The 27943-nt window shown below is 42.2% G+C and overlaps 1 protein-coding gene across 2 annotated transcripts; it reads left to right on the top strand.

The window, feature by feature from the left end:
- Positions 1-27943, top strand: AGPAT5 (1-acylglycerol-3-phosphate O-acyltransferase 5). 2 transcript variants are annotated; one of them, XM_083495660.1, is made up of 9 exons: positions 1-101; positions 392-633; positions 3937-4006; positions 5184-5299; positions 12654-12743; positions 13927-14017; positions 18578-18739; positions 22802-22925; positions 24225-27943. In XM_083495660.1, the coding sequence occupies exons 2-9, from the start codon at positions 415-417 to the stop codon at positions 24448-24450; spliced, it is 1098 nt and encodes a 365-aa protein (XP_083351786.1). In that variant the 5' UTR covers positions 1-101; positions 392-414; the 3' UTR covers positions 24451-27943. The 2 variants fall into 2 exon arrangements, with proteins under 2 accessions (XP_083351786.1, XP_083351787.1); XM_083495661.1 differs by having other exon boundaries at positions 14-67.

Genomic DNA, 27943 nt, shown 5'->3' with positions numbered 1-27943 from the left:
AACCCCCGGAAGTCTCCGGCGAAGGGGAGGCGGAGCTGCCTGGTCGCCGGCGCCCTTCTCCTCCTCGGTGCGCGGCCAAGAGGCACGGGGGTGGCGGGCAGGTGAGGGCGTCGCGTGCGCTTCCCGAGCCGGAGGAGGAGCTCCCGCTGCCGGCTGCTCCTTGCTTCTCCGCTGCGCCCTCCCACGCTGCTTCCTGCCTGGGCCACCCGCGGGCCATGCGGCCGAGCTGCGGAGCCCTCCTCTTCCTCCTCGGCGGCGCCTGCAGGCTGCGAGGCGTGAGAAGAGGCGCCGCCTCCTCCTCCTCCTCCTTCTTCATGTGCTAGCGGCGTCGCGAAGCCCAGGAGCCAGATCTTCATTCCTTCTTCTTTCTTTCTCCCTCCCTTTTTTAAAGTCATCCCAACTCTGGCCGGAAAGATGCTGCTGTCGCTGGTGCTGCACACCTACTCCATGCGCTACGTGCTGCCCACCGCCCTGATGATGGGCACCGCGCCCACCTACGTGCTGGCCTGGGGCGCCTGGCGCCTGCTCTCCACGCTGCTCCCCGCGCGCGTCTACCACGAGGTGGATGACCGGCTGTACACCCTCTACCAGAGCATGGTGCTCTTCTTCTTCGAGAACTACACCGGCGTGCAGGTGAGGGCGGCTGCTGCTGGGGGCGGGGGGGGCTGGCGGAGGCGCCACGCCTCCTTAGGGGGGCTGGGGGAGATAGGAACCCACCCCCTCGTCACCTTTCTCTCCACCACCTCGCGTCTCTGGATGCCAAGGCGGAGAGGGACTCGGGCAACTTGGCTACAGGTGGGCGAGGCTGCGCGCAGGTGAGCGAGCGGAGGCAGGGGCTGCGCCTTCCTCGCAGCGCTCGCGCTCGCTCTCTCCCTTCCCAGCAGAGACGGGGGTTTCCCCCTCGGTTTGCTCACCTTTCCAGGCTCTGGGTGGCCTCGCAGGTGGGAGCGATCCTTCCCAGGCAGCGCTGGGGCTCTGCCTACTTCCTCGATGCTGGTAACACCTAGGTTGAGTACAGCACAGTGAAGGTTGCGCACAGCAAGCCTAATTTGCACTGGGGAGCCAGCAGAGTTTCATTCTGGGAGGGTGGAGGAAAAGGGACCCTTCTTGGTAGTCGCATCCGTCCTGTGGAACACCTTCCCACCAGATGTCAAGGAAATAAACAACTACAGTGGTACCTCGGGTTACATACGCTTCAGATTACAGACTCCGCTAAGCCAGAAATAGTACCTCGGGTTAAGAACTTTGCTTCAGGATGAGAACAGAAATCGTGCTCCGGCGGCACGGCAGCAGCAGGAGGCCCCATTAGCTAAAGTGGTGCTTCAGGTTAAGAACAGTTTCAGGTTAAGAACGGACATCCAGAACGAATTAAGCACTTAACCCGAGGTACCACTGTATCTGACTTTCAGAAGGCATCTGAAGGCGTATAGGGAAGCTTTTAATGTTTGGTGTGTTTTTGTTGGGAGCTGCCTGGAGTGGCTGGGCTAACCCAGTCAGATGGGCAGCATATAAATAACAAAGGTGGCACAGTTGGTCTAGTCTTCCTTGTAACTGTGGCTCCCAGAAAGAGGTGATCTACCAGAGGCGGTGGCTGCTCCTACCAGTGTCTGCCTCCTCATCATAGCTTATCTGCCATACCCCTTTGAGTGGCACGTTCAGTCCGATGCACCCAGCCTTTGCTGCTGTCCATTGTGACGGTGCACTTCTGCCATTCCTTTCTAGCTAGTACAGGGGTGAGTGATCGAGGAAGAGAGGTAGCTGTCAGGAACAGCCCTGCCTCGACTTGCTCTCCACTCTCTGTGGGTGGTAGAACAGGGAGGAATCTCTGCCTGTTGAACCCAGTCCCAGGTTGCACAACCTAGAGAGGCTGGCAAGCAAGCAGGTGGGAAATGAGCAGAGGTAGCAAGGAGCAACAGTCAGCTCTTCCTTTCCACCTCCATGCCTGGGCTGGGCTCCATTCTCAGCACAGAGAGAGGGCAGTTGAATGAGGATTGCTGGTGCTCTTTTGCAAAGGCCACTGTTTACCCACGTTGGTAGGCGAGCAGGTGAACAAACAGTATCTGAATTGGCAACCTTTGCCTTTTTCCAGCAAGACCTCCACCTCTCTAGGGTTAAAGGGGAGGAGCAGATTCTTCCACCCCAGCAGAGTCCGAGCCTTCCAAGATTAAATCCTGCCAACCTTGGCGGTTGTCAACTTGGCTTTTAAAAATGAGAGATTTGACAGGGTATCTTTAGGGCAAGTGCATGTAGTTTCATTGGAGATCTGGAAGTGATAACTTTTTTTGGCTGCCGAAACATCTGAGGGCCAAACCTCAAGGATCGCCTCTCCCCATATAAACCGACAAGGACCCTGCAATCATCACCTGAGGCCCTTTATTTGTGTCCCTCCATGAGAGGCCCAAAGTGTAACAACATGAGAATGGGCCTTTTCTGCAGTGTCTCCCTGCTTGTGGAAGCTCGCCTGGCACTTTCATTATATATCTTTAGACGCCAGGGAAAAACATTCCTCTTCCCCCAGGCCTTTGGCTAATTAAACATCTAATTAAATCGAAGGCCTCTTAAATTGGGCTGGGGCCCAGGGATATTGTTTCTGTTTTTTTGTTTTTTTATATATTTTTGTGTTTTTGTAAATCGCCCAGTGATCTTCGGATGAAGGGCAGTATATAAATTTAATAAATACATAAAAATAAAATAATAATACAAGACGTTTAAACAAACAAGCAAACAAAGATCTTTTGAGATGAATGCTAAATGGGATGGTAGTATCCTGATCTTTGGACATGCCAGTTTGGAAGCCAGTTCCAAGGAAGCTTGTAGTTGGCCAATTGTATTTAGGCAAATGTTTTCAAGATCAACTGTTCATTTCAGCACTGTTGCCAGCAAGCAGATGTTTCAAGCTAAGGGTACCAAACTGATGTTAGATGGCCCTTTCATTGAGTATGCTTGACTAAACTCGTCATCCAGAGGTCAAAGACTTCTGCATCCTGTTAACCTTTTCAGTTTTGTGCTTAAAGTACTTTCATCACTTTCTCTTCATTCATGAGGTAATGTTTTCCTGTTTCCTCCCCTGCCACTTCTATCTTTATGATAATAGCAAAATAAAAACCCAAACCTCTCTCACTTGTGTACCTTACCTCAATCAGGTTGTGTTAAGAAAAATATATTTTACATATTTGGATCCTGTTTGCTTTATAAATATGCATACATGTTTGCTACTAATTCCACAGGAAGATCGGGAGAGTGTGCTAAAGGGGTTTTATCTTTTAAAAGGGATTTCAAAGATGGAAGCTAGGTCTCTGTTTAAAGCATAATACATTCCCTCACGTGAAATAATTCCATTATTTTCACATGTTGGTTCTTGATCTGATCAGGTACTGATTGTTACATAGAAACACTTAAGACAATGTCTGCTGCCATTTTTTTACTGTTGCTTCAATGGGTATTGCGTATGACTTTTGCTGTAATTGTATTTTTGTTTTGTTTTGTTTGTAAACTGCTTTGAAATTCATTGGAATAAATAGCAGCCTAGAAATACTATGAATCAAATCAGTATTAAGACTTTACCTGAACCGCACTAACATGATCATGTCATGATTTTGCAAGATAAACTTTTTCTCTCTCCTCTCCTTGTAAAAGAATGATTGCATGTAAGAGTACACTTTTATAAGCCAATTTAGTTGTACATCCCTTCAGCTTCATAGACTCAGGTGAATGCTTAAGTTATACATGGTCATTCTGACTTCAGTAAAGTGCCACATAAAGTCATGGGTAGATTAAGTTGGGGCATCAAGGTGAAAGAAAGGGAAAAGGTAGTCCTGTCATAATGTGGGAATTGTTAAATCTTCTCTCTCAAGAGTTTAAATAAAATAAAGCTTGATCCTAGATTTTGTTGGTGTTCTTCAGGCTGTTAAATCAAGTACCTTTTTTCTTTCCTAGATAATTCTGTATGGCGATCTGCCAAAAAATAAGGAGAATGTGGTATATATATCAAATCATCAGTGTACAGGTTTGTATGCAATTTCCTTACCTGTAAGAGTTTTTTAATTAAATAATTATTAAAAGCAAAAACAAAAAGTGTTAATATAACCACTGAGAATGAAATTCTCTAGATATAGATACTTGGGATTGCATGTTAAGATTAAATAAACAAAAATACACGGTATGATCCTGATAGATCAGCAGGATAATGGGTCTTTTAAGCTGTTTCTTTGCAAAACAGCCCCCACATGCTTCCTAACAAGGTGCCTCGAATTTGGAAGTGCTTTTGAACCAACACAAACAGTTGTATCCAATGGCGGCTCTTGCACAAAGCAAGACACCCATTGGTTTTTTCCAGTCCTGCTCATGGCAGCCCACTGAAATGCCACCCCTAAGCTTGGGAGGAACCAATGGAAGAAGGTATTGTAACGCTCAAGAGGGATGCAGTAGGATTGGTGAAAAATGGGGGGGGGGGTTCTGCCTTTCATGAGCAAAAGTGATTTCCACTGGAAATCTGCGTACAGTGTTCAGTTTTAATTGTGTGCTGCTCATATTTTGCCAAGTGTCTAATATCTGTTTTGAACTTGGCTGATTAGCAAATTATATTACGCCACTTTTCCGTGTATAAGACAATTTTTAAAATTATAAATTAATGTTTGAGTGATTCTCAGCAATCCCCCCCCAAAAAAGCTCAGCAACTCTCAACTCTTTTGTAAATTTGGAGTCCCCCAAAATAGGGGTCGTCTTATACATGGGGGCACATTATACACGGGAAAATGTGGTAAATACTGGAACCCTGGGGGGTGATTTCAAGAAGTCCCATTAATTCTAGTTCTTCTGATTCTGGTTTTAAGGGCACATTACTTAACATGAAGGTGTATTTCTGGTTCGTTGTCTGTTGAGTCAGTGTTTCTCACCAGATCCTTCGAGATATGCATCTATTCTGTGTTGGCAGGAGATTAAAAGTTATGTAGTGGTATTGTGCAAACAGTACAAGCTTTGTTTAAAAAATGAAGAAATGTGTGCTAAAATACGAAAGGGTAATGGGGGAATATGATTGTGGAAAGAACTTACCTTGCATTGCCACTGACCGCAGTTCATCTTTCATGTTCATAAGCACTAGACGAGCATTAAATAATGTTGGGAAGGATTTTGACATTAGCCTAGGGACATAAATGTTTGAGTTTTGTTTGTTTGTTTTGCAGTTGACTGGATTATAGCAGATATGTTGGCCGTCAGGCAAAATGCTCTGGGACATGTTCGATATGTTTTGAAAGACGGGTTAAAGTGGCTTCCTTTATACGGGTGGTATTTTTCTCAGGTAAATCCTAATCCTTTCTCCACGTCACATGAAATAACTAGTACCTTCTGCTAAATTTTGATATGCCTCAATCCTGAGCATATTTACTTGGAAGTAAATCCCATTTATTTCAGTAAAACTTAGTCCCAAGTACTGTAAGGCATGCTTGAAGTCATGTCCATGCAATGATTCTGTCTTGCTAATGTGTTTTTGTTTCATATTTGAAACAGAATAGTGAAACTTCAACTCTTTCTAGTTAGCAGATTTTATCTGGTAGGGTTAGGAGGGTATCTTTGGCTCTCCAGTCAGGTGTTAAGCAAACTAAAAGTAACTCACTGAACTTGGGACAATGCCCGCTAAGATGCAAAAACCACCTGTCTGTGTCCTACACAATTAACAGTGCAATTCTGGCATTTATTTATTTATTAGAAGTAAGTGACATGGAGTTCTCAGGTAAGTGGGTCCAGGATGAACCCTAAGACAATTTCGTGTATACTGAATTGAGTCCCACTGAATTCAGTGGTGTTGACTTCTTAGTAACCATGTATAGGATTGCACTTGAAACATTTATCCTTTAGTTAAATTACTTACATATTTCAATCTGCCTTTAATCACATTTAAATTTGGGTTTGGGTTTGACTCAGTGCATGGATTGTGTTTATTTATGGGATAATATCCTTGCTGTTGCACATATTCATAACATGTTAGCAAAATTGGGTTGTGTTTCCAAAGAAAGCAAGAATAATTTGATAGATGTCTGCATATGCTAAAATTCACTGAATTGTGGCTTTTATGTCTTTGTCACCGTGAAGTTTCTGATTAAAAAAAAAATCAAGTAGCCCTTTAATGTCAATGACTTGATTTAGATATGTTCTTATATTTTCTTATTCTCTTTCCTTTTTGCTTTTTTGCTCCTCTAGTTGAGCTTCATATGGATTTTATCCTAGTAGGCTATCAGGGTGATCTAGTGAGCTGTGTTCCATTAGACACAATAGTTGAAATTCAGAAGATCTTTGGGAGACAAGGGGTAGTGTTTCTCACTAGGTGAGTGTGGTTCCATATCTAAACTCGTGCCATATATTTTAAGCAGAGAGAGATAAGAGCTATAATGACAGTTTTCCACTTCTCTGCATATGGTCCCATAATTCACATCTTGTGTCCCGAAAGTCACAAGATGTTGGTTCGCAGATGCAAAAACACAAGCTGCATAGCACATACATCCATTTTTTGAACGCCACTCTATACAATCACTTTAAATGAATGAACCCCTTCTATATTTGGAGTAAATCTGGAGTTGCTTTCTGCTGCCAGGTGGGGATGAGGGGTAGAATTTTCATACATTAGTTTCTTGTAGGTTCCCCTTTGTCATTCGTTCAGACTAGGCCTGCCATACATCTGGACATTACCGGGATTTCAAATGCGGAATTGATGTCTGGAGGGGGGTGGGATTACCGAAAGGCGGCGCTTTGTCCTGGATCTTAGGCAAGTCAGTCGGAAAAAACCCTTTGAAATATGGCAACTCTAGTTCAGACCGGGTAGTGACTGATCTTCCATGGGTGTGCTGCCATAGAAAATATTAATTATCAGGGTGAGTTGTGTTTTGCCAAATCCAATGTATGAAATGGCCACCATAAGAATCACTTCAAATGTTACTGCTTCTGTGTGAAGGCCACTCAAAAACTTGGCAGTAGATCCCTGGAGGGATCCAGCCTGATCTATGTGGTCAGTAAACCTGGGATTATTCATATGGTCACCCTGGTGGTAAGTAACCGCACACATGTTACAGTTCCCCCATAGAAACCTTTTTTTGGTTGCCTTCTCTTAAGAACCACAGTGTTTGACTCAGACCTACAAGTTTGGTGAATGGAAAATAGGTTCCCCCTGGAGGAAGCTTTCAATTGTTCTTCATGGCTGTTGCTTCTGTGGTAAAATCTCACCCTGCTTGCTCATAAACAATATGTGACTGCTCATTGAGTGTGTCACCGTGTGGATTGAAAAGCTTGAGAAATAAGATTGGCTATTTTTCTCCATAGCAATAAGTTTAAAAACAAAACAAAAAACTTCTTACGGGCATAAGAAAATTGACTCCTCTGTATGACAAGCGCTGCAGAGAATGATTTTGCAAATCATTCCCACATGGTTGTTAGTTGGTATGCGCCAGCATTTGATCTAGTAGGTGCACTGAGAGAAAAATGGACCTTTGGTACCTCATGGTAAACAATATGGCATGAACTGCAGTAATTTACTTGCTGGTGTACAAATCAGGCCTTGAGTTGAACCAGTGAAGTTGTTTTCCTTTGGCATAGGGACAAGGAAGGACAGCATTGTTTTTACATTGCCTCTTTTCCCTTGTTTCTCAATACAGGTGCTGCAATCCTGTCCAATTTATCTGTTTCACTCCAGAGATATTGAGCTATTTGCAGATTTTTAAAAATCTTGCAATAAAATCCAAAAATTAAATAGTCCCACAAATCCTCGAACTGCTTTAATAGTTCATAGGTTTTTCCCAAAGAATCCCAAGAACCGTAGTTTTAGGTCCTCACAGACCTAAAATTCCCAGCAGCCTTAACAAACTACTGCTCCAAGGATATGGTTCCCCACCTTTTCTTGTCCATGCCCCTCACCTAAGCATCTCTTAAATCCTGATTCCCCCCCACCCCCCCGTGACATATAATTCTTATTATTCAAAAAGTGAACTCCTGTTTACGTGGAGGAAACTAAAAGGCCATTAACTTGCTCTAACTCATTCTCAAATTGCCCCCCTTGAAAATCAAACTGCCCCCCCTGTGGGGCCTGTGCCCCACGTTGGGAACCACGGCTTTGGAGGAATTCATGTGCTTTAAATGTACGGTGTGGTTGTGACCTCAGGAAGTGGTTTTCAGGACACCCCGTGGCTATGTATTTTTCATCCTCAGGCTGAGACCACATTGTCCTCCTCCTCCTTGCTCTGTAGCCGTGTGATAACAGATTATTTCATCAGAATAATGCTCTTGTTGTTTTCTGGAAGGGAAGAGGCAGCAAATTAGCAACGCAAGAAGAGCCCTCCTGGATCAGGCCGAAAGCCTGTTTAGTCCAGAATTCAGTTTCCCACAGGAAACAACCAGCAGCTGTTGGTTTTCTTGCCAGTGGCTATCACCAGACTGAAAATGCCCATTCCTGGAGCTCCCTCTCCTCTTGGAAGCAACCCCCTTCCTCCTGACAAGCGACTAAGGCCAGGTGGTTCTTCTTCTGTCTTGTGCAATCACAGTAAATGATTCTACTTGCTGTCATTTTAGGATAGGTATTTTGTTTACTCCCCATAGTTGTTCAAGATCATTCATCCGCCGTTTTCCCAGTTAACTTCCAAAAAATACTAGTCTGCCGAGCAGTCTTATTCCCATGGATGATGAGGTGATAAAAAGCTGGGTTTTCCTTTAGATCAGCTGTTCTCAACCTGTGGGTCCCCAGATTTTGTTGGACTACAACTCCCATCATCCCTGAGCTCTGGCCTTGCTAGCTAGGGGTGATGGGAGTTGTAGTTCAACAACATCTGGCTGAGAAAGGCTGTTTTATATCATGGGTTGTGGATGCTTTTCATGCTGTGAATATGAGAATTCACTGGACACCTTGGCCAACATTCAGTGTCGCAAATCACAGTCTGCAAATTATGGCACTTAAAGGTATTTAAAGGGAAATTCTATTGATAAGGATATGCAAAGTATGTGGAGTCAGTTGGCAGGTATTCTTTTTTAAAAAAAATTCTCCCTGACATGCCAAATGGTACAAAAACAAAACAAAAAACCACTTCCTCCTCTTCCTGTTGATACTGTGTTGGTGATGTCACTCGCGCTCCACTAAAACTTTCCAGTGACAATTAATTACAGAATTGTGATGGAATGCATATTTCCTACCTCAGATAAACATCCTGTTGTGGAATATATGTGTGTAGGATCTGAGTATGTAGAAAGCAGAACACAACTTTTAAGGAAAACATGCTAGTAAACACATCTGTATGCTTCCTCCCCAAGCACAAAACACACTCTTAAAGCATTAGAGAATAAATATGAAAAAGCTAATATGGTATTCATCAGCTTCTTGGAAATGTACTCTAACACTCTATTGATTCTCAGTTTAATCTTGATTCCCAGAAAAGTCCTACATACACAACACAGTGCCATGAAGTGAACATGTATGTAGATAAAAAGTAATAGCTTAAAATGTGGCAGAAAAATATCACCTGATCCACCTGACTCTAGAGAAAATTGATCTCTCAGTTGAAAACATTTTTACTTGGAAGGAAGGCCTGAGGATTTCAGTGGAATTTAGAACTTGAAAACATGTAGTAACTTCATCAGAGGTGATGGTTTTAACATTTGTCCTTTGTGAGATACGTTATAGCTCCCTGTAATTATTTTGTTTCAACCCTCTACTTGTTGTTATTACATGTTTTACCCTATAGCTGGTCAAGCCCATTTATAATAAGTTTCCTATGTTAAAAGTTAGGGTTGTGTTTGGCAAAGTCATAGAGTAAATCAATGGACATGATAAACTTAAGTCCTTTGATTTCAGTGGGTCTGCTCTGAGTTTGACTTAATCAGATACAATCCAGTATTGTATGTGTGCCTGTTGCTTTTCTCTTGAGTAGGCATTGCACGCTGAGCCAGCTGTCTTTGTTTTGCAGACAAGGGCTGCTGAATGCTTTGAAGCAGTTGGCCAAGGCTGAAATTAGGGAACAAAGCGATAAAGTGATTAAACATTAGCAGCTTTTCGTCTTAATTGATTGTAATAATCATTTTATTACTTGTATGTGACACCTGAGGTCTGCTATAATCCTGATTCTGAGGCAATCCCTCTTGTATTCTCTACATCAGCCTTTCTCAAGCTTGGGTCCCCAAATGTTGTTGGACTGCAACTCCCATCATTCCTAGCTAGCAGAACCAGTGACGATTGGAGTTGCAGTCCAACAATATTTGGCAACCCAAAGTTGGGAAAAGCTATTACGTACTAAACAGGCCACATCTATGTCCAGTTCTGGGTGGTGTAATTTTAAGGAAGACATTGACAGATTGCAGCATCTCTAGAGGATGGTGACAAAGATGTTGCGGGATAAGAATTGCAATTTATTTGAGGAACAATTGAAAGAATTGAGTATATTCAACCTAGAGAAGACTACAGCGAGTCGTGATGGCTGTCTTCAAATACCTGAAGGGCTATCATGCAGAAGATAGAACAGTTTTGTTCTCTGTTGCACCAGAGTACTGTACCAGCAGGCTGGGGAATAGAATCCTTTAATGCCATACTTGAAATGTAACTCTTTTTTTGTTAACTTGGCACAATAGGACATTTTATTAATTAACTGTTATGCATGGATGTGTTCATGAATTCATTACAACTGCTTCTTTTAAGTCAAGGCATCTGGTATTAACTGAAGCCATCGGCCTTTCCCTTTCCTTCTCTCTCCTCTCAATTTTGCGCTTGGGGAACCAGTTCAAGAATTAGCCAATATATCTGCAGTTCTGAAAATGGGTTGCATTCAACGTAGCACTAAATAGTGCTTTGCACAAATAGAACAGCTTCTTCTTATCCCCCCCCCCCATGCCTCACCCCTAAAACTGTTCTGGATTTCCCCCCCACCCAACCTTCTAGAGCAGATTTGAGAGAGGATAGCCCAGGCTGGGGATGGAAGGTGGAGTACAGATGGAGTCCCATTGTACACTCATAAGTTATTGCACACTCCTGCATTTATTTAGTTGCTTACTGCCCACTGGTTTAAAATATTTCTAGCTTATATAGTGCCACCTTTTTTGGTTTTATTTCATTGTAAGCATGTCTATAAACATAAATGTGGGTGTGTTCAAAGGTGGGTTGCTTGGTTTAACAGCATTTTGTAGTGTGACTATGCATGCATCTAGCTCAGGGGTCGGCAGCCTAAGGCCCATGGGGGTCATTTAAGCGGCCCATGGACCCCCGCCACCTGCTCGGTTGGTGCCCTTATGCCACGCTAAACTGGCACGGAAGCTCCTGCAGCCAATGGGAAGCTGCATACTCCTCCTCTGTGCCAGAAGGAGTGCCGGAAATAGCGTTTGCGCCTGAGTGCACACACTCTGGCCCATTACGGCGTCTGTGGGATCGTGAACAGGCCCAAGCCACAAAAACTTTGCCGACCCCTGATCTAGCTGATATTATTTGCTTTGTATTCCATTGGGGGAGGGGGAAATATCATACTTAAATAACTTTTTCTTGGAATGTTTGATTAGCTGTGCTTTTAGAAGAATACAACCTAGGTGTAGTTCATGAAGCATAACTTGAAAGTGTGCTCCCATTTACGCTCCATCTGCACTCTACATTTAAAGTAGTGTTACAGTCATACCTCTAGTTGCGTTAGGTTCACATTGCATTTTTTTCTGGTTACGAATGCGGCATACCCGTAAGTGTTTACTTCCGGGTTTGCCACTATGCGCAGGAGCGATCTATCGCGTCACATGCAGAAGCGGCGCTCTATTTACAGACTTTTCAGGGTGCGAATGGCACCCCAGAACAGATCGCATCCGTAAGTAGAGGTACCACTGTACTTTATCCTGAGAGTCCCAGCTTGTTAAGAGTGCTGAGAGTTCCTAGGAAACCCCCATTCCCCCTCACAAAACCACATTTCCTATAGTTCCCTGGGAGGAGGGATTAGCTGTTAAACCCCTCTGAGAATTGCAGTTCTGTGAGGGAACTCGGGGTCTCCTAGCAACTCTCAGCACCCTTAACAAACTACACATCCCAGGATTCTTTGAGGCAAGCCATGACTGTTAAAGTGCAGGTGCAGCCTTAGACAAAGCTAAGTTGAGGAGTTTAGCAAGTTGACTTATGCTAGACTTATTTGTCCATCTAGCCCAATATCAACTATTTTGACTGGTAACAGCCCTCCAGGATTTCACCCTGGTAATGGATCCTTTTAACGGAACCTGCCAGGGATTGAACCTGGGGTTTTCTGTATGTAAATTATCCATAGTCCTTCACCTTAGCAAATGGCAACACAGCCTCTCTGCTTATCCCTCAGCTCCCTGTCAGTGTCCCAGCTCTTCTATTACTTTCCTGATTTCTCTGCTTTCTCTCTCTGGAACACTCTGTTTTCTTCAGGAGAGACTGAGCATCACCAATGAATTTTAGCTCTTTAATATCCTTGCTACAGTTTTACCTGTTGGTTCCAGTTTAAGCTGTTGTGTTCATATGGACACAAATGTGAGTTTTGCATTAAGTGTAATAACAGGGGTCTTTTTAGAGGGACCTTATTTCTATCTATTTTAAGAAATTGGCATTTCTAATTTCATGTTTTTTAGAGTATTGAAAATCTGTGTACTTTGTTTCATAAACTATTGTCATCAGTATATTTTCCTTCTTTCTTTGCTAGCATGGAGGAGTCTATGTGAAACGAAGTGCCAAATTTAATGAAAGGAAAATGAGGAACAAGTTGCAAGCCCAGATAAAGGCTGGAACTCCAGTAAGATTATATATTTCCCGTGTGTGTGTGTGTGTGTGTGTGTGTGTGTGTGTTCTAACTGCCATGAGAATGAAAGTGACAAGAATGCTTGTCTCATATGTTGCCCCAGATGCATGGGTCACCTTTCTTCCCCCTGCTGAACAGATGAGTGGCTGGATTGGGTTGTTCGTTTGTTTGTTTGTCTGTTGGTTGGTTGGTTTATACACCATGTGCATGCCAAAATGGCTTCCAGCATGGAGGAGTCTTATGTTTGCCTTACACACTTTCGTTTTCTGTGAACTGATGTCTTCCACATGGTTAGTAGATAACACTGTACCCTCCCAGAAAACTCTTGGTGTCGGAATATAAAACCTATTTCTGCAGTATCAACTTTCTCTGAATTAGGACTGGTGGTTGTTGCTGTTTTTGCAAATTAAATAATGACGCTTCTATTGCTCAGCTAATAGGAAGTTTCATATAGGCTAAAAAAGGAGGTGATTGCTGTCATAACTCCCAATAGAGTGTCATGTGGATTCTCAGTCTTACAGCTTATCTGGAACCTTGTAACCGAGTGTTCATCATACCCACCAAAGCATCAGTTTTTGCATGTTGGGATCAGGAAGAAATCAGCAGCATTCCTTCCTTCCTTCCTTGTCAGCTGAGTGTCATACAAAGGATAGCATGTTCTCTTTGCTTGCCAATACCTATAGCTGTCACATACCAAACAAGGTTTGCTAGCCAGGGCTGTTAGGTTAATTTGTTCTAGTTGAGAAGGCAGCTTGTATTTCTTGGCCTTTGTATTATTTAAAGTTGCAGTACATTCAGTTGCAGCTGGTTAGGGATCTCTGGACAGGATATAAAGAGAGAGAGATTTGCTCACTAAACTGTGTTGGTTTACTTTCTCTGACTTGAACCATTTAGTATGTTCTTACACACAATTTTTGTTGCTTCTGCTGCTTAATTTTCCCTTGAAAATTCGGATTCCTTGAATATCAAGATTGCTCATCTTAACTGAAAACGACTGTTATTGCATATCTTTATAAACATGTCCTCTGTGTTTTATCCAATCCTTTTCTCCCCTCCCCATTGCGTGCACACATACTGTGCACACATACTTTGCTGTCATACTGTAGCTTAGAGATCATGTTGTGATGCTTCCTTTTAAAAAAAAAATTGTGCATATAATTTTTTTTTAATTCCACAGATGTATCTTGTGATTTTTCCAGAGGGAACACGGTACAACCCAGAACTACCAAAAACCATTGCAGATAGTCAATCATATGCTGATAAGGCAGGTAAGGTGAACTTCAAAGAATTTTGGGAAGCAGGGAACTTCGAACAGATAACATTCACTGTTGCGTAGACGCAGCCCTCGGTTTAAGGATCACCAAGGAGAAAGGGACATTAGTTGAATAAGAGTGAGGCTTGACCATAGGTGGGTGCTGAATATACACATAAAAGTGTGTGGTCTTAGTGTTTGTTCCTTTTCATTGGTACTGCAGGTAGCACTAATGTTTAAAGTATAGTCAAACAAGGAAACTTCACAAGGGGTATGTCCTTTGAGAGATTCATTGCAAGCAAACTGTGCTTGCTTGCAATAAATATTGTGCCCACGCGATTCCTCTGGCATGAGCTTTGCAGAGTACGCAATGTCATTGGAAGCCAATTGAAGTCTGAACGCTGTCTGTCCTTTTGGACAATGAAGGAAAGAACACCTTGAAAGCTACAACTGGTGTTTATTGTAGTCAACAGTAATAAACACATAGATTACTATATACAGTGGTACCTCTGGTTACGTACTTAATTCGTTCCGGAGGTCCGTTCTTAACCTGAAACTGTTCTTAACCTGAAGCACCACTTTAGCTAATGGGGTCTCCTGCTGCCGCCACACCGCCGGAGCACAATTTCTGTTCTCATCCTGAAGCAAAGTTCTTAACCTGAGGTACTATTTCTGGGTTAGCAGAGTATGTAACCTGAAGCGTATGTAACCTGACGTACCACTGTACAGATACAGAGTATTAACAGCATGTACACTATCTTAGCAAACTGCCATTAACCAATCCCTCACACTATAACCACCACAGACAGAGAGACTCTCTCAGAATGCAGGCATATACATATAGCTGCTCTGTTACAGTATAACACTGATTGGCTGAGCGCTCTGCCAAGAATATCTCACATGTCCGTGTGCGCACATATATATATTTGAGTCAGTATTTTAAAAATGGCAACTAATCCAAAGGACAAGATTCACCTAACAGGACCTTCTAGCAGAAGCCTTCCCTTGTGGAACGGGGCTTCCCCCGCTGCACCCCCTGAAATTTGCTCATGAGGAGACTTGTTCCACCTCGCAAGCTGAAATTCTTACACAGATGAAACATTTATCATAGCGCAACATTGAATTACACCCAAAGAGCTTAGAGTAAACATTTTAAAATGCAATTTGCCAGGCATTTTTGGGTGACCATGCTCCTTTTTTAGAAGCTTTAATACACTGAATATTTCCACGCTTCTGAATATTGTTAACAGTTTTCGATGCTTTCGTTGAGATTCCTGCATTGCAAAGGGTTAGAATCCCTTCCAGTTCTGCGATTCTGTGATATATTAATATTATTATTTGCTGCGCTTAATTAGTCACTTATTTAATGAAAAGTAAACTCAGATGAATATAAACTGGACCAGGCTTTCCTGTAACAAACTCATGCACTTTGGTAGTTCAGAAAACAAGGTTCAACTTTCCAGGCAACAAACCTGCTACTTGACGTCTTTGTACGCTGAGTACATAAAGGCTTAGCTGCAAGTTCTGATAATCATGTATCGGTTTCAAGAATCACCATCTAGTTGGCAAGGCAAGAGGCCAGGCTCTCTTATCTTTTTAATTTTTCTGCAGTTGTAACATTCAGCCTAACAGTACAAGCTTTGTACTACAGAGCTTCATTGCTCTTCACTTAGAATATATTTTCAAGTGGAAAGAAATTGGAGCAACAGCGGCTGGTTATCGGACTTCCTTTCCTAGTCTAAACACAATAAAGCATTCAGAAACTTTTAATTGCTACAGAATTACTGCTGCTAGCATTTTGGCTGGGTTTAGGCTTTGAGAACATACTAAACCATTTTTTTGTCCTGCATTGAATGCTAATTGGCTTCTGGGCTGAAATCAAGGTGCTAATTTGACTTTTTAAAGCCAACTGCATTGCGATACCTTGGGTGTCTCATTTTTCTGCTTTGTTTCGTCTTGAACACACTGTTCAGGATCTGAGTTCTTGCTGCAGGTTCCACTAGCCTTGTTTTAATTATATGTACTACCTTAATGACTGGCACTTGTTTAAATTTGTTCTCTTCTTATGTTTTACTATTACGTGTTCTTATGTGAGCCACCTTGAATCCACCTTGTGGGAAAGAACCATTTTTAATACATAGGTGTCAGGGGTTCAGGAGCAGAGACGCAGAGAAGGGAGGAGACAGAGAGCGAGGGGGAGGAATACGAAGGAAGGATGAGTGGGGATGACGACCCGAGATCACCGAGCCTGTCTAGCGAGTCCGAGGATTCCCAGAAGGGAGCGCCAGCAGCCAGAGCAAGGGGGGAGAGCAGGGGGACACCCCAGGAAGAAGGGTCCAGAGAGGGATCAGAAAGCAGCGGTTGGAGATCGGGACCCACGTTCCCAGCCGGGAGCAGCGGGGAGAAAGGGGACCAGATATCGGGCTCCGGAGACTTTCAGAAGGAGGGAGGGCATGAGTCAGGAGTAGTCACGCCCACCTCGGGGAGCGAGGAAACGATCAAGAGGAAAGTGGAGAGTTGGGCGCGCGCGCCAAGTTCAAATGTAACGGAAGCTGGCGCAGTCAGCAGCCCAGAGAGTGAACCGGGTCCCAAAGCCCGCCGCAAGGAGGCGGAAGGGTCAGGGGGGTCCGCGTCAGAAGAGAGTAGGAAGGGAGAGACCCAGGGGGGCAGGAGGACCCAGAGACGGAAGGAAAGGCGCAGGAGGTGGAGCAAGGCTAGGGTATTAAGCTGGTGCGCTAGAGGCGGAGACTCAGACGGGTCTTCGTCGTTCTGACCTAGAAGAAGTAGGGCTGCACGTTGCAGTTTGGAAATGGAACCTGTAATCCAATAAAGACTCTTTGAAACTGAACGCTGGCTGACTTGGTCCTATGTGAGCTGGGACTGGGCGGCAGCCCTGACAATAGGCAAATCTGGTGGTTCACAAGGCTACATCACAGACGAAATAACATTAGGAATAAATATGAATATCAAGGTAAAACTTATTCAAACAGAAGCAAATAAACAACAGAATGTTTTGAGAGCCTCCATTTAGAACACCAAAAATTAAATGCTCAGTTCTCAACAACATGTTTGGTAATCTTGCCAGTTATTACGAAGGCACAGAGCTCTGTTAAAATTCACAGACAGCTTTCTGGGTCATGTGGTCAGCATGACTAAACCGCTTCTGGTGCGATGGGACACGGTGACAGAAACCAGAGCGCACGGAAATGCCGTTTACCTTCCTGCAACAGCAGTACCTATTTATCTACTTGCACTGGTGTGCTTTCAAACTGCTAGGTTGGTAGGAGCTGGGACAGAGCAACGGGAGCTCACCCCGTCGCAGGGATTCGAACCGCCGACCTTCCGATCGGCAAGCCCAAGAAGCTCGGTGGTTTAGGCCACAGCACCACTCGCGTCCCTTACAAGTATTATTTAGCAACATGGCAAATAATGGGGGGGGGGGTGATATCTACTTGTTTCCACCCACCAAGCACCCTTCAGAGCAGACATGGGGGGTTGCAGGGACAGGAGAGGAAAGGGAATTCCTGTCAAACAATTGGACATGGGTTCCTAAAATAATAAGCAGATGTTCATGGTAGTCAGTGCTTACTGCCAAATCAGGCTTGTAATTTGACTAGCACTTTGTGACGCATGTCCAGAACAGCAGTCCCATTCTTGCATCATACATCTGGAAGGCCACAAGGGATTCAGATATGTATGTGCTAAAGTTGCAAACCTGTTCTTTGCAAGTGAGGTACATATTTTTCCTTGGTTATGCTGACCTTCCTAGCCATTTTCACGTGTGGTTTCTTGTGTTATTTTGTGGATGTTTTATCGAAAGCTTGGGGCAATATTAGCCGAACTGAATGCTTGGTAATAAAAACAATTGCTGTCATAACACTGCGTCCGGCACACATGGGCTGGAACAACATCTCAGCAACACAAACACCGTGGCACTTTTGATAGAAAATTCACATGCTAAAAAGCTGTGTTAGGTTTCAAAATATTTGCATAGTCTTGTATTGAATAAGCAAACATTTCTGGAATGGCTGTGATGGACCTGACATCAGTGTTGTCCTTGGTTGTAACAAGTGTTGAAGGAATACAGTTTGGTGGAAGCAGTAAAAAGAGAAAAAGAGAAATATTGTTTGCAGGAAAGTTGGTTAAGAGATGCAGCACATTCCTGTTGGTGTAGAAAATGAACTGTCTTTTAACTACTCTGTAAATGGAGGATTTGAAGCAACCCTCTTTTATTCCAGTTGCTTTGTATGTAGTAGAATCATTGGAGCACTGAGCTGTAACCTAATATATCATGCTCACAGTCATGTTGTCAGATTATTATTTTTTACACAAAATAAGGGCAAGACTGAGACCTCCCTATTATTTTAATATTGATTTTGGATGGTGGCATTTTGTTAACAGCAGGATACTGGAATTCCAGTTAATGTTTCCAAAAATAAAATCAGGCAGTCTCTTCTTTAACTAAAGAACTTTTGTCTTGCTTTAGTTCACATTTTAAATTATTTCGTTTTCCTCTTGTTGAACAGGTTTTATTCCTCTCAGTTGTATTATGTTGTTTTATGTTTCTCTTGCTTAGGACTTGCTGTATTAAAACATGTACTGACACCACGGGCGAAGGCTACTCATGTTGCAGTTGATTCGATGAGAACCTACTTAGATGCAGTTTATGACATTACAGTAGCATATGAAGGTACTGTGGACCAGAAAGGACAAAGGAAAGTGGCTCCATCCATGACAGGTGAGTTGGTGATGTTGAATTAATTTAAGCAAGAATGGGGAGTCTGTTTTGGACAGCGGGTTGGACCGAATTGTGGCCAACCCTCCACAAGCCATATTTGACAGGTGGGCGGGGCCTAGTATACAGGGATGTGAACAAAGCACTTGTGGAAGGTTTGGGCCAATGATGTATCTCAACTCTTTAAAAACCAGCCAGAAGAGGTTGATTGGGTTGGTCTAGAAGTTAAATGCTTCTGTGCCAGCTGCCTTAAAGGAGGCAGTGGTGTAAGCCCTCAAGAGGACAGTCCTGAGGTTTGTGACAACTACTGCCCAGTTGCTAATATCCCCTTCTTGGGCAAGCAAACTTGAGATGGTTGTGACTGTTCACCTTCATTCAGTGCTTGGGGGGAAACTGATTACCAGGTGTCTGAATCATCTTCATGAGAGGTTTTTTAGCAGAGACTGGGTAGCAACAGATTTCCTGCAATCAGCAAGTGCGTGGCCTCTGAGGTTCTCTGACCAGGTATTTTAAGTTCATGTAGGCTTTTCTGCTCGTAATTTTTAGCTGTCTCAAAATGGGTTTTATGAAGATTTTGACTTAATCTTTTGTTCTGATTATTCTCATCCATGGGGATGAAGGATGGTCCAAAATATTTTTTAATATACTTCTTGTTCAGGAGACTGGTGGGAAGTCACACGCTCTCCCTGTTCTGATGTTAATTTTGGTACTTAATGTCCATCCCATTATTCCTGACTAGAACGTAATGTCAGGTCCATTTACCTCAGACCTGGGGGACTGTGGCCCTCCAGGTCTTGTTGAATTGCAGCTCCCATCAGCAAACATGGCCAGTGGTTGTTCAAGAACCTTTGAAGGGCCAGTGTTTCCCCACATCTGATTTATCTGAACCTTACCCCCCTTTTTCATTGTGGGTGATCGTGGGGTGATTCGTAGCATATTTCAATGTGGCAGTGATAGCCAGGGTGACTGCAGCATCTACCCTAACCTTGGGAGATTAAACCCTCTTTAAAGGATTGTGGATATCTGTCCCTATCTCCTGGGTCACTTCTCTGTCTCAAAATACTAAAAACTTTGAAATCATCCCTCTCTCCTATTGCACTCTGCCTTTGGCATACTTGCAAGATCTGACTAGTGTTCATTAATTTTGGAAAACAGCCCTTCAATCACCGTTTTGGATTAAAACCTACATGTCAACTCCTGGCCTGTGATGAAATCGGGTGCAGGGGCTACCAATATATTTAAGAATATCACCTCTTTTGTCAAAACAAATGGGTGAGTTAAGTGATTTTGTGTGTACTCCTAGGCGGGATTTTTCCTGTTTCAAAAAACGTAATGCATTTAAGCTAGTTTATATTTTAGTATTAGTCTTTTAATGTATCACACAAAACATAAACCCATTTGACAAGACTCAAACTACTACTTGTCTCTGAGCCTGTAACCTTTTGGATAGTTTTGTACTTTGCTTTCTTTTTATCCTTCTTTGGAGATAATGGATGAAGAACACTGTGTCACATTACGATTCATTCCCATTCCTCAGTACCAGTAGTAGAAACATTGTAGTGCTAATGGTTTTGGTGTTCTTGCCATTTAATCTATCTGAAATTATCTTAGTTTTTCCTCCCGTTTCTCATGATTATGGTACTTCTGCAAGCAAACACAGATGCTCATTGATGTTTAGTTTCTGCTCCTTTTATTTCCTATGACTGAAAGCTATCCTAGAAATAGTTCCTTTCAAGTTGGTTGCGCTTTTGTTCCCATGAGAATTTGCCTAACACATTCTAATCAGTTTCTGATTCACAGCAAGAAACTTGTCCCCAATCAAAAGCTTGAGGGGTAATGTATGATTCTTAATTATGTTGCTTCTTGCGGAGGGAGCATTTTGTTTTATTCGTCCTTCCAAGAATAGCCTTTTGGCAACTTTGGAAGAATTAAGCAACCCATCAAATGCTGGCATTTCAAGCCAATATTCCTGAAGTTGGATGTAATTTGTACTTAATGAATTGTTGCAATGGGGTTTGGTTTTTTTAGCTTAATTACATAAGCCTTTGGGGAGTTGAGCCGATGTGAAATTAAGGGTCATGGGACTACGCAACCTTTAGTGGCTCTTATGATAGAATCCAGCTGTTCCTCCGCAAAAACAGGAATGCCATAAATTGTTCTTATCCACTGGTAAGCCAAAGTAGTTACAGTGACATTGTGTCTTTTGAAAAAAAATGAATTAGTCTCGCTAAGATGAACTGCGTACAATTAAAATAGTTCCTTGGTCAACTGGATATAATCAAGAGTTTCGTTCTCGCAACTGCATTGACTATTCGTTTTTTTTAAAAATTAGAATGGTATTAAGGCTAAGGGTAACATAGTATGCAGAAGTGATAGTGGCAGTTTCTCCCACAGTGGTTTCCACACTTTGGACGAAAAGCTGGAGGACTGCCATGAGGCCGTTTTGATTTTATGTTGCGCCTTCCCTTTTGCTTTATCCCATGAGTACAGCACTGACACGGTTGAAACGGTGACCCAAGATATAATGCGTTTCAAGGATTTGCAGGGCAAATTGGCACTTGGATGGCGAAGAGCTAAATGAGATTGCTTTGCATTGCTTGCACCTGCCCAGGACCCTAAAATAACCTCAGCTAGGGCAAAGGCAACATTCAACTCTTGTAATGATCGATGCTCCTGACCTACCAGTGTGTGGCAGAAGTATGGAGAGGCACATACCTCAAAATACTCGTGCGAGTTAAAAGGGAAGGAGTGCAGAAGTCCCCAGTGTCCACTTTTCTTCCATGTTACATTCTGAATAAAATCAGAAGGATGCAAATTATTATTTATATTGTTCCTGCAGAATGGTATTTTGTGATTAATGGACATCCAAAACACACAAACCATCAATAAAAGTAAAACTAAGGTCATGGTTTAAAATCCTTTCAGCTGTGCCTAGTGCTCTTGGTATCAGAATTCACTTAACGGTACATACTACAGTTCTCGTGTTCCGTTTTCTGCATTCCTGAATTTCATTGCGACTTACAAGTCATATCTTGTTCCTGCTGGCTCTGAACTTTAACCCTGTGGAATTATTCGTGATTCTCTCCTCCCTTCCCTGCCGCCCGAAATACTACTTTATACTGTGATTCTCAAGATCAAATGGATCTAGTAGCTTTCATATGCGAACCTGAAGTTGGGTTTTGAGTTTGTGTGTGTTGATTTTCACAACTCCTATACTGAACTGTAAACCATTAGGCATCTGGTTGGCCGCTGTGGGAACAAAATATTGGACTTGATGGGCCTTTGGCATGATCCAGAAGTGCTCTTCTTATGTTCCTAACAGTTTCATATATTTGTGCAAGTTTTCAAAGAAGGTGGTGATTTTGACTTCAATAGCCAAAGAAAGAGAGAGAGAGAATGTATGCGTCCACTTCAGTGGCACTTATGAAAGTAACACTCCTACCCTCTATTTTTTAGATTGGAAAAGTATTTTAAAAGGGGGAAAATGCCGTATTTTTTGCTCTCACTTTTTCCCTCCTAAAAAGTAAGGGGAAATGTGTGTGCGTCTTATGGAGCGAATGCAGGCTGCGCAGCTATCACAGAAGCCAGAACAGCAAGAGGGATTGCTGCTTTCACTACATAGTGATCCCTCTTGCTGTTCTGGCTTCTGAGATTCAGAATATTTTTTTTCTTGTTTTTCTCCTCCAAAAAACTAGGTGCGTCTTGTGATCTGGTGCGTCTTATAGAGCGAAAAATACGGTGCATTTCATACATTATTTAAGGTTTAAGCAGACATGAATGTCTCTGAACATGGATGGAAACAGTGGTGTTATACTCTGCCTTGTGAGAGTACTTACCTTGAAAAGCAGCCTAAATTTTTTTTTTTAAATAAAAAAATAAATAAAATGAATTGTGATCTTGTTACTCAAAGTTCCGACCTTGGAGTAATTTTCAAAAGCCTGTTTCTTTTAAAGAATGCCAAATAACACTGCACAATTACTGGACTTGGCTTTAATTTTACTGAACGACAGTGGAGTTGCTGCTGATGGGACAAGTGTATTCATGATGCTCTTTTGGGTTTTGTAGACTTCCTTTGTAAGGAGTGTCCAAGAATCCATATTTATGTTGATCGCATTGCACTCAAAGATATTCCTGAAGAACAGATGTATATGAGAAGATGGCTTCACGAACGTTTTGAAATCAAGGATAAGTAAGTAAATACAGTGATGTGACACTGCTTCTGGAGCAGCATTAATACGGCTTGAAAGTTCCACAGAACTCAACAAAATCTTAACTGGTTATTGCATACCATCAGTGAAGGGTTGGATCCAGATTTTGCCTTCCATGGTTGAAAAGGCACCTTCTGGAAAAGCTTCTGATCCAGCAAAGGGGTGCTACTGGTGGAGAAGGTAGAGACCTCTTTTGCCTGTTCATCTAGCACCCCCTATTACGCTCTTCTGAAAGGTTGGAGAACCTTCCGGAACAAGAAAGAGGTGGTGCTCTATGCTACGGGAGGAGTAGGGAAAGTAGACTTTGCTTTCGTTCAGGGGGTACTTCTGCTGGTGGGAACAAAGTTTGGATCCAATCTAAAATGTTTCCCACAGACCTTTTGCTTATATTTTATAAATGTGTGGATGCCCACGAGTTAATATAGCCAATGTGGACAAGGAGTTGGATTTGGATATGGGAAGCAGAGCTTCAAATCTTGGTTCCTATAGTAAGCTTCTTAGTGGCTATGAGTCTGCTCACCTGCTGTCAGGTTAAATTTACTTCCATGGGTGTTTCGGAGTATAAAATTCTCAAGCACCAAAAACTACAAAGCACAATGTTTTTAGAGCATACATTTTAGGATAGAGATAAACTGTTGAATTGGGACGCAGGTGTCACTGTGGGTTAAACCACAGAGCCTAGGGCTTGCCGATCAGAAGGTCAGCGGTTTGAATCCCCGCGACAGGGTGAGCTCCCGTTGCTCGATCCCTGCTCCTGCCAACCTAGCAGTTCGAAAGCACGTCGAAGTGCAAGTAGATAAATAGGTACCGCTCCGGCAGGAAGGTAAACGGCGTTTCCGTGCACTGCTCTGGTTCACCAGAAGCGGCTTAGTCCTGCTGGCCACATGACTTGGAAGCTGTACGCCGGCTCTCTCGGACAGTAAAGCGAGATGATCGCCGCAACCCCAGAGTCGGCCATGTCTGGACCTAATGGTCAGGGGTCCCTTTACCTTTACTTAAACTGATGAATAGTGAATTATCTTTGCTTGCTATTCCAGGCTGGATTTACATGACCATTTGCTACATAGCCTACCTGGGCAAAGCCAGGCTGTTCTCCTCACTTGAGTCTATTTTGCCCACTTGGGAGGAAAAAAGTGTCCAATTCACATAATGAAGTTTGCCAGTCCAACAGCTGCCTCTGCCCAATACTATTTGCACATGATAACATGTGTGACATTTGTGTTCATCACGAAACTATGATAAGCCTGTTACCTTTTTTTTAATCCTTTCTTTGCTCCTAGGTTGCTAATAGAATTTTATGATGCAAAAGATTCTAAAAGAAGGAACAAGTTCCCTGGGAAATGTGTCCGTTCCAAACTCAGTCTCAAGAAAACTTTGCCATCTTTGCTGTTTTTAAGTGGGCTGACTGTTAGTATGCTGCTGACAGAATCTGGACGGAAACTCTACGTGAAAACATGGCTCTATGGAACTTTGATTGGCTGTCTGTGGGTCAGCGTTAAAGCGTAAGGTTCTGCACCTACAACCAGTGACGTTATTCTCCTGTCTTGCACATCACATCAAACTCTCTCCTGAATTTATAAAATGTAAATAAAGCCTTATTAATGGAACATTTGATGAATTGAGACTTGTGACCTAAATCTGCCATGGTCAGTGCGGAGAACATGTATATGTAATTATGCTCCTGATTTTTCCCCTCAGAAAAAGCAGCAGAGAGCCAGAATTATAATGCATTTTCCCTCAATGGGTGGATATCTATCTGCACATGATTTAATAGAACATGTGATTATAGATAAACAGCTGAAGTGGACCTCTGAATGTATTTACGGATATTACTTTAGGTTTATATATTTATTCCTGACCCACGTTCTTTAGTTCACTGTGGAAATTATCACAGCTGCGTCACAAACTAAAAACCAAAGCTAATATCTCCCAACACATTTGTTTTCTATTTTTTTTCCTTTTTAAATTGAGTTTCTCAAATTTACAAAGCAATTGGTAGAACATGAAAAGCTATTTTTAAAGAAAAAATATAGCTAAAAACTTCACGTGGAAATTACTTTAACATATGCATGATTTAATTATATAACTAGATGGCTTAGTTTTTGTTTGCAACATGTTTAATTTTATTCTCGAAAAGGCTTGTGTTCTTGATTTAAAACACCCTGTGTTGGTGCATAAATGATTTTATATATACAATATGTTCAATTAGTAAGTTGATAATTGAGGCTGTCTTGGTTGTAACCTACCTAGATTCGCAAAGAGCATATTGGTACATTTCAGCTACACAGTTAGTTTAAGTCATAATATGTGTGCCATAAACAGCAGTGCGCATTCCAGTTTCCTGTTACCCCAGGACCACTTCGCACGGGGTGTTTTGTCCACAAAGAAGATGATTGCTTTTATCAGGAGCAACCATATAGTGTTACTTGTGAATGTTCTGCTGTGAATACACCAGCTGGGAAACAAGTGTTGGTAAAATACTGACTTGTGTGAAGTGGTCCTGAACTACATGGAACCAAATGAATGTGCCTTGCCATGATTGATGCTGCTGTGCAGCTTGGAGTATATTTTATGGTAACAAGGAACATCAATGTGTTCTTGCCAAAATGTAGACTATGTGCCTTTTTAATCTACTGATCTTAAATTTAACCTAATATTTCACAGCCTGATCATTTAACACTGTAATTTTGGGGTATTTCCAAAGCTTTTCACAGTTGGCGTGCACTTGAACTTGAGGTATGCAGTTTTGCACTGTAGAATAATAGTGAGAGATGCATATTCTATTAGTATTTAATCCACTCACCAATGTGTTTTGTAAGAACCAGTGGTTCTTGTTGCTATTTGGTGATATATTGGGAAAATATTTCCTGTTGTCATGGGGCTAATTATTCTGTATCAACTAAGGGAAGGGATTCTATTTCGTATCTATTATTTTGTAAAAACAAAAAATCTAGATTCCACTATCAAAATGGAAAAAGATTAGAGGCTATTTTTATCTTTCTGAGTTTTTTTCACAAGAAGTTTCTGTTGGCCTTGGAATTGTTTAAGACCCAACATGAACTAAAATGCTTGTCTTAGATTTTTAAAATATTAAATGCGTTTAGCTTCAGCTATGATGAGTAAGAAACACCTTGTTCTTGCGTGTTCTCCTGGAAGTGTATAGTATACTTCATTTCAGATGTTCATCTACTTCATTATTCTGCCTTCTGGTTCCTAGAGCAGACTTGCTGGTTAATGGAATAATCTATGGAAGAACAATGTGTTGGGTTTGTAGCCTCTGAGAAAGGATATGCTGTCAATCTCTGTGTCCTAGACCTGCGGAATTGCCTTCCAGTTTTACTGTAAAGCTTTTTTTGTTAATGGTTTGCCTATCAAACCTATGGGTATCGTTCAACTCTACAACTAAAACAAGCTGCTTAAATTTAATGAGGCAGAACAATTCTTTGGAAGTTGAACAGAAACATTTTAACTGTTCACAGATTCCAGATTATCTGGGACACAAATCATCTCCTTCGTGAAGCTTTATTTTAAACTTAATATCTTTGGCAAGTTGATGTAGCTTCCCCCATGGTTTGTTTATTTAAAAATTGCTATTAATTTGAGGCATTGGCTGCTATTTCAGAACATAAGTAGATATTGCCTTATAATTTTTTAAAAGCGGTGTGGCAACCTACTGCCTGTTACTATTGTTTCTGAACTTTCAGAGTTTTAATACCTTACTCTATATAGACAGGTCACCACTAACCTTTAATGTAAATTGGGTCAATGAATATATCTTTATTGGATGTCCTGCTGCTACAGCAGTCGAGATACAAGTTTTCATCCGTTGGGTTGTAATTCTGCAAAAACAGAGAACATGCACACCCTTCAGACTTTCACACTGAATGGCTCTTTTGACATCTGAAGAGGGCCTTTGTAAGAGAACAAAACTAAGGGCAGACAATGTGATTGTCCCTTTGCCTTGCCTGACAGGTATACTAGAACTGAATCGCCTAATTTTGATGGAGCATTTATTTGTGGCAAGGCCACATTCCACATGTAGCCATAGACATATGGGAGTCGCTTCCTCATGGTGTGATCTCATGCTGCAGAGGTTTGTGTGAATCAAGGGACCATCAGATTGGCAACACTAACTGAGCCAGGAGCAAAGTGATTGGGTACGAAAGATGCACATAATTAGCCCCACCCCTATGGTGGATTGACCCTCATGCTTCTCACTAGCATGAGGTTACACCACGAGGAAGCAAGTCCCACACTGTTGCAGAGCCAGATGAGTTTTAAAGGCATGGATGCTATTGGCAACTTGGAGTGCAGTTGACTTAGTTGCCTGTTCTGCTCTGGATAAATCTTAGTATTTTTGTATTTCACATCATTTTTTAAAAAAAAATGGCTGTGAAAGCTTCAAAAGTCACTTTACCTGAGACCCCTGGTTCTAATTTGCTTAAATTCCTTTGAGTATCACAAAGGCATAATTAGAAAGGGGGTTGTAAATGTGCAATGAAAATAGGCTCCTTTGAAAATGATTTTTTCCCCGTGCCAGCATTACTCAATAATAGTTGTGTTCACCATATTCATTTGCTAATTGGTGTTTCTGGTTTGGTCTCAGTTGTTCGGAAAGAGTTTCACTCTGTAAATGGTTTCGAATATTGCACTTTTATATGTGCTGGCTGGTAATAAGTTCAAACTGCAAACTGCATTGCAAAAGCAATGAGGTAAAAGACAAGTACCAAAGAGCGGTTTGGTGATTTTGCATTCATAGAAAGTCTCTATTTTGAATTGGGGTAATTATGTAGTTCACAGAAATGTTTCTTGCCGCTCACATAAATATTTCTTTGGGAAATGAACTGACAGCTTCTCTTGTCAGTTTAAATGTGAAATCTCTCCCTCTCTCATTGAAAGGGTTATGATCTGTGCTTATGGAAGAGATACTGTTTGTTCACATTCTGGAAACTTAAAGAGTTGATGCCAGGATTAAATTAAACATACATTCCAGTAGAAA

Source organism: Podarcis liolepis (assembly GCF_965112155.1).
Source record: "Podarcis liolepis genome assembly, chromosome: 3".
Lineage (NCBI taxonomy): Eukaryota > Metazoa > Chordata > Lepidosauria > Squamata > Lacertidae > Podarcis > Podarcis liolepis.
Note: the sequence above shows the minus strand (reverse complement) of the source record. Positions and strands in the feature narration are given on the sequence as shown.